Source organism: Eschscholzia californica, unplaced genomic scaffold, assembly GCF_041429995.1.
Source record: "Eschscholzia californica isolate CP2 unplaced genomic scaffold, dmEscCali1.0.p SCAF_4, whole genome shotgun sequence".
NCBI lineage: Eukaryota > Viridiplantae > Streptophyta > Magnoliopsida > Ranunculales > Papaveraceae > Eschscholzia > Eschscholzia californica.
In genome coordinates this window covers 25630903-25637983 of record NW_028238461.1, presented here as the reverse complement: position 1 = coordinate 25637983, position 7081 = coordinate 25630903, and the positions used below count along the sequence as shown (strand labels likewise).

Sequence of the window (7081 nt, the reverse complement as noted above, 5' to 3'; positions counted from 1 at the left end):
TATAACTTGTTGTGATGCTTCTTGTATTTGATTTTGTTATCGTCTTGGGTAGCTCTTTTTTTACCCTGACTTGTCAAGTGAGTTTTACCAGCATAGAACTCTGGATGCTATAACATTCCTATCCTTAAATACTTGATAGATTCCCCATCCATGTTAGATTTGTGGTAGTAATTGAAATGTTAGTGTAAAGTCAACCTAACTCAGCTTTTATCATATATTGATAATTAGATGTATTCAGTGAAGTGTTATTGTGAGCTTCATTGCTAAAGCTTCTTCTCTCTTAAACTTCACCATCTGACCTTAAACCAATTGTATGTATTCCATCTTTATATCTGGGCAAACTTCAGAGAACAACAAGAGGGAAAATTGAGAAACCCTAAAGAATGAACCTGATTTTTAGATGATATAAAGGCAATATGAAAATAAACATTGTTATTATTTATTTAAGAGGCAAGTAAAAAGTTAGTTTTGTAGCGAATTACTTAACTTCACTCTTTCAACAAAAAAAAAAAAAAAATTTTACTTAACTTAAGGTCCCACTTTCTTTTAGGGTTATTTTTGAAATGGCCTCTTGTTTATATGACCAGTTTGTTGCTCAACTTTTATGCAAAAACCTTGGATGATTTATTTAAGAGGCATCAAGATGACTCGAAGCATAAATGACATTAAGAAGAAAATCTCATCTCCGATCAACGACATCAATTCACAGACCCATCAATTCTCTCCAACTTCTCCACTATTTGCTATGTTATATGTGCAGTACTCTAAAATCTAAGAGGTCGTGGATTTAATTCATAGGGGTGGTATTCAGTACTTGTATGTAAAAAAATCTATGATTATATGGTATAAATAAAGTAAAGGTTCTCTCTAGGTCTTTGAACGACCTTTAAGGGTCTTGGCGTAGCTTTTTAGGGTTTTGCTATGACCTGTAAAGGTCGAAGTATTCGTATGGTCGATGTTTTGGGGAAATAAGAAAATTTTTCGTGATAGAAAGTTTTGGGTGGAAACAAATTTTTTTTGTTTCTTCCAAACAAGTTTTGGGGAAATAATTAAAATTTCTTCTTCCTCCTTTTTCCCTTTACACCACCATTAACTCCGGCGATCATAAACTCCAACGACCCTCCAACACCAATTCCGACCGACTCTTTTCTTCTCTGCATCCTTCTCCCTCTCTCTCTCTTTCTCTCTCTTTCTCTTTTTCTCCCTCTGTCTCTCCCTCCCTCTCTTTCCATTTTTGTGTGTTCCTGTGAAGGGGAGCCCCCTTCCTCGAAACCTCGTCTGGAAAATCAAACGAGGTTGTCTGGTTCTACCATACGAATCTGGTAGAACCAGACAGCTTCGCGTGGATCTGGAATCCAGATTCAGACGACCTTCGTCTGGAAAATCAGAGGAAGGTTTCGGCGAAGGGACCATTCCCTTCGCCGAAATTTAGAGAGAGAAAGGAGAGTAGAGAGAGAATTCCTTCGTCTGGTTTTCCAGACGAAGGTCCCGGCGGAAGGACCATTTCCTTCGCCGGAACTTAGAGAGAGAAATGAGAGAAGAGAGAGAGAAATAGAAGAGAGAGAGAGAGACAGAAGAGAGAGAGAGAGAGAGAGAGACAAAAAAGAAGAGAGAGGGGAGAGATTGAAGATGATGAAGTCGCCGGCCGTCGTCTGTAACATCCGACCGACGACTTTCTGCCGGTGACTTATAAGATGCGTTTAGTTTGAGTTTTTTTGGTTTTTCACCGTCTTCCCCGAAAACTTTTCTACTTTCCCCAAAACGGTGGGCTTATTTGTAATTGTGGCAGTAAAAGTACTCTCTCAAATCATCATGAAACTATTTAATTTTGTATTCACATGATGTAATCAAAATAATGTAAGATGTTTGGATTTTACTCCATCATTAATGAAATGAATATTTTTTTCTCAAATTTTTTTTGCTTACATTCAATTACCTTCATTTAATTTATTTATTTATTCTATGTCCCTTTTATCTTTCTTCTCTACCATAACAGTTTACGTCTCCTCAAAGACAACTTCTTCCCATCAATGATCCACCTTCAAAAAAAATCCTCACCTTTAATTCTTTTATAAATCGTATGGTGATATCATTTTCTTTATCTCAATTCTCACCGATAGGGTCATTTTCACCGTCGGCCATATGCTCGAATCCTAAAACGGTTGTGACTCTGAAAGCATAATAAGTTACGAAAAGTATGTTGTTTTTTTACTCTCCTCTTAGGATTATTTAATATGTATATATACATATAAAACTATTAGAGTAAAAGACCTTATGTTAGATCCAGAATATGGAGCTGATAGGAGGGCTCCCCCGCATACTGCTTGGTGCACTCTCCTTAATAGGACAAACTTCACGGTCTTTTCGTAATATGAAAAGGCTAAAAATACACCGCGTCTTTTTAGCCACCTAAACAATGGAGTGTACTAGGGAGTGCCAAATAACAATGGACTGAAATGGGCCAATAACGGAGACATGAGTACCAAAGCATTCCATGCGGCTATGTCAATCAGAAAACAAAAAAAAATAAATCCACCAATTGAGAACTCAATCAGGTAATGTAACCTCTAATGAAAATGAAATAGCTAAGGATCTGATTAGTTTCTTTCAGAATCTGTTCACAGCTGAACCAGTGATTCAACCACCAATGGAAATACTCAGTGCATATAAAGTGATATCAAATGAAGACTTAAGCGCCATCTCAGGAATCCCAACAGTAGAGGAAATCAAAGAAGTTGTCATGAATATGGGAACAAATAAAAGTCCTGGACCAGACGGACTACCATATGGGTATTTTCAATATAACTGGGACACAATAGGCAGTGAACTCATCAAGTATATTCAGAGTATATTTCGATCAGGTTCGATTGACTCATCCCTAAATTGTACTACTTTGGCTTTAATTCCTAAGGTCAAAACTCCGAGTTGCGCGTCTGAATTCAGACCAGTATCACTTTGCAATTCCATCTACAAATTCATCACTAAGATAATAGCTAACTGTATTAAGCCCTTTCTCGAAGATAATATAAAGTGGACCCAAAACCTTTTGTGCCTAATAGGCAAATCTTAGACAATATTGTTATCACCCAAGAGGTTTTACACTATGAATAGTTCTAAGGCTAAAAGTGGGGGGTTCTCCTTAAAAATGGACATGGATAAAGCTTATGACAGAGTAAGCTGGCAGTTTTTGGAACTACTTCTTAGAGTTATGGGCCTTACTGGCCCCTTTCTCCAGCTTATTCTTCATTGCATTACCACACCTACTTTTAGTATTCAGATTAATGGCCACTTATATGGGAGCTTGAAGGGCCCTAGAGGTCTGAGGCAAGGGTGCCCCTTATCACCCTACCGCTTTATCCTCACCTCTCAGACACTCTCTCTTCTTATTCATCATTACGAATCACAGTGTCTGTTTACGGGTTACAAAATTAATCCCTCTAGTCCTTCCATCTCTCATCTATTATTTGCTGATGATCTAATTGTATTTGGAAAAACATCAAATGATAATCTAACTGCTATTCTTGAGTTTATGACCATGCATTCAAGTTTCTCAAGCCAGGCTGTAAACTTCGATAAATCTTGCATCTATTTCTGCTCGGGAGTCCCACCTGCGATGAAAGAACAATATGTTAATACCCTCCAAGCTCCTATTATGACAACTCAATCAATATATCTTGGAGCACTTCTTTTAAAACCAGGTAATCACATTAAAAGTTTTGATTGGTTGCAGGAGAAATTCAAAAAACCCTTTCGGGTTGGAAACAGAAACTAGTCTCCCAAGCAGGACGTACTGTTCTAATCAAGTCGGTTCTTAGTCCCCTATGTGTGTACCCTTTTGGCTATCAAATGATTCCAAAAGGAGTTATACGTGAACTAGAAAAAGAAGAGAGATCTTTTTGGTCGGGGCATGGTATTCATGAAAGAAAATTACATTTCATCAACTGGGATCTTTTATGCAGCTCAAAAAAACATGGGGGCCTAGGCATTCGTTCACTTACTGAAGTAAACGAATCATTGATTGCTAAAATGGCATGAAAGTTCTTAACTAATAAACAGGCAATTTGGGTAAAGTTACTAAGCTCTAAATACTTAAAAAATGGAGACTTCTGGACGGTGGATAAAAATTTACCTACATCTCCTTTTTGGAGATCACTTCTGCAAGTTAGAGAGACGATGAAAAGCAATACTATCTGGATGATCGGTGATGGTACAGATACAAGAATCATGGAAGATAAATGGATCCCTGAAATTACAGAACACATTCCAACATTAATCCAAGTTCTACCACAGAATATCAGTTGGGTTGCGGATTTGATTGATAAACAGACAAACACATGGAATTCCTCTTTACTTCAACAATATTTTACAAGAGATTCCATCATAGCAATCACAAATATCACAATGGCCACTACAAATGAAAAAGACAGATTGATTTGGAAGAATACAGAACAAGGAAACTTCACAACTAAGTCGTATTATTCATCTATCAAAACTAGACCAGTTTTACCAACAGAGATAAGTGATTTTCCTTGGCCAAAGTTTTGGAAGAAGACGCAGATGGATCCTAAAATACAAATTTTTACATGGAGATTAATTCATGATGGGGTTGCTACTTCATCAAATATTGGGATCATAATACAAAATGTGAGTCAGATTTGCAAGATGTGTCCAACAGAAGAAATCGAAACCGCAAAACACTTATTTGGGACATGCACAACATTCAAATCATTTCTTTCATCTTCACAGGATAATAATCTTTCAGATCTAACAGAAAATTACATAGAAAATCTGAAAGATATTCTAAATAAGGGAAAAAGCTCGAATGAACAGTGGTACAAATATACTTATCTTCTGTGGCATTGGTGGAAAAACCGAAATGAAACTCAATTTCACAACTCAGATACAAAATCTGGATCGGATCTGGAGTAATATCTCTCTTGATCTTCGTCGTAATCCTTCACTTTCTGTTCTTCCCTCTTTTTCTACTGGTTTGCAGGATAAATCATGGAAACCTCCGATCTTTGGGAGGATAAAGATAAACGTGGATGGAGCATATACTCACAACAAAGCAGCAGCGGCGGCGGTTGCGAGAAATTGGAGAGGGGAGGTGGTGGATTCTTTAGCGAAGGTATTCCAACCGTTTTCATCTCTTCACAGCGAGTTGAAAGGACTTGAGCTAGGGCTTATTCCAGCGGATAGGATGGGTATTTATACCTTCGATATGGAAGGGGATTCTCTTACTATAGTAACCATAATATCTAACGGTCAAGAGTGCCCTTGGCGTCTTGCCCACGATCTAACCAAGCTACGTGGCGAAGTGAATCAAAGAGCGGTGTCAATTTCTCATTTCGACATAGAGGGGAATTCTTCTGCTCCCCATGAATTGGCAAAATTAGCTTTAAACCCCTCTGTTTTGAATTAGTGACTTTTAGTCCATGTAATTTTGAATTGTGCACTAGTAAACTCTCATCCTTTATCTCATCAAAAAAAAAACTCTCATCCTTTGGATAGTTATTTATGCTATTGGCTTTTCCGTAAAAAAAAAAAAACAATAAAATCTAAGATTAACCGTCCTGAATACAGTACTGCCAAATATTCATTTTACAAGGAGCACATAGATGTTGGATAGTAAGAAACTTATAATCAAAATCAATGAAACATGAGTTTTATTTTTTCATCAACATCTAAACTATAAATCCCAAAATTATTAATTTATTTTTCTTCATTGCTAGAGGAGAATCACAGTGGTCAACCAAGATCAAAGAACTGACACTAGTAAGTTAACTTGGGATATTAAACAGTACGAAAATATACATAGACAAAAAGACCATTTGAAAATAAAATTAAGAAAAAATAGCAAGAGAAAAACTAGCTAGTCAAGAAGTTCTATTAAGTTGGGAAGTTGCTTAATTATAAAATAGGATCTCTCCTAAATCAAGATATCAACTTTAGCTATATCTGATGGAAAAAGGAAAATATTTGATAGAGCTATCAACAACAAGACACATACACCAGCATTTCTTAATTTCATAATCTTAATTAGTCGTCGTTTTCGTCAAGTCCATTGTTTTTCGATTATCAATCTCCTTTGTGATGGCTGGAATACAACTTGAAGTTCTCATAATTCCACCTTTCTTTACACCTTGAAGACTCACTCTCTCATTAGGACTGTATGACTTAGCCCTAGGACTCTTCTTCAAAATTTCTCTCACAGCCTGAGCTTGGAATAATGCTGGGTAAGCCCTACCAAGCCTATTAAACCTAACACATGCATTCATATGTGAACTTAATGCTTCATCTTCTTTCCCACCATTCTTTTCTAATTCTTCTTTCACTGCTTCAGAACATAACCCACATATCCATTTCCCCGAAAACTTATCTCGAACTCGTTGTATATATTGACGCGTAAATTCTTCTGACATCCCACAACACTCACACTTAGCATCTTCCACCTCCGAAATCGGCGGAAGCTGATTTACTTCATCAAGTGCTCCTTTGCTTAGTTCAAAAGATATATCAGAAGTTGATCTTTGTAAACCTTCCATTGATAGTCTTGGTGGTTTCTTGGTTAAGTTCTTGCTGTTTCTTGTGTAAGAACCGACCACTGTTTCTCCATTTGGCGCCATGATCGATAATGAGAAACTTGAAGCAATACTGTGGTGCAACAAATTAAAGTTGAAGGTAGATGATAATGATAAGCTTATTGAATGAGTGTTATTTCATGTAGGTCTTATACTTTAATTTATATGAGTCTCTTTTGCTTGGAAATCTAGTGGCAAAAAGAAGAAACTAAAAGTATGTGGACAAGTGAAAATACCCCGTGGTTGTGATTAATGTTGAAAGAGAAATGTCATGTAAACCCTAGATTTTTCATGAACAAAGTCTGAAAAAAGTGTCTTTATTTACCAAAGCACCAAGATTCAGATTGGTACCTTACCACTAAATTAACTTCTTTTAATTGTTTCCAAAGAGGTGGGTAAAAAATGGAACATTAATTTCTTTTATTAATTTTAATTATCTTTTTGTACTAAAAAATTTCCTGTCCTACTTGCCAACACCCCTTGATTGGAGTGGTAAAAGG

General features: G+C 36.6%; 1 protein-coding gene across 1 annotated transcript; it reads right to left on the bottom strand.

Moving 5' to 3' along the window:
* Positions 1–5861: 5861 nt before the first annotated feature.
* Positions 5862–6710, bottom strand: LOC147543860 (CASP-like protein (DUF1677)). The gene has a single exon (XM_086635198.1). It carries the CDS (start codon positions 6624–6626, stop codon positions 6036–6038), a length of 591 nt encoding a protein of 196 aa, XP_086491324.1. The 5' UTR covers positions 6627–6710; the 3' UTR covers positions 5862–6035.
* Positions 6711–7081: the final 371 nt, after the last annotated feature.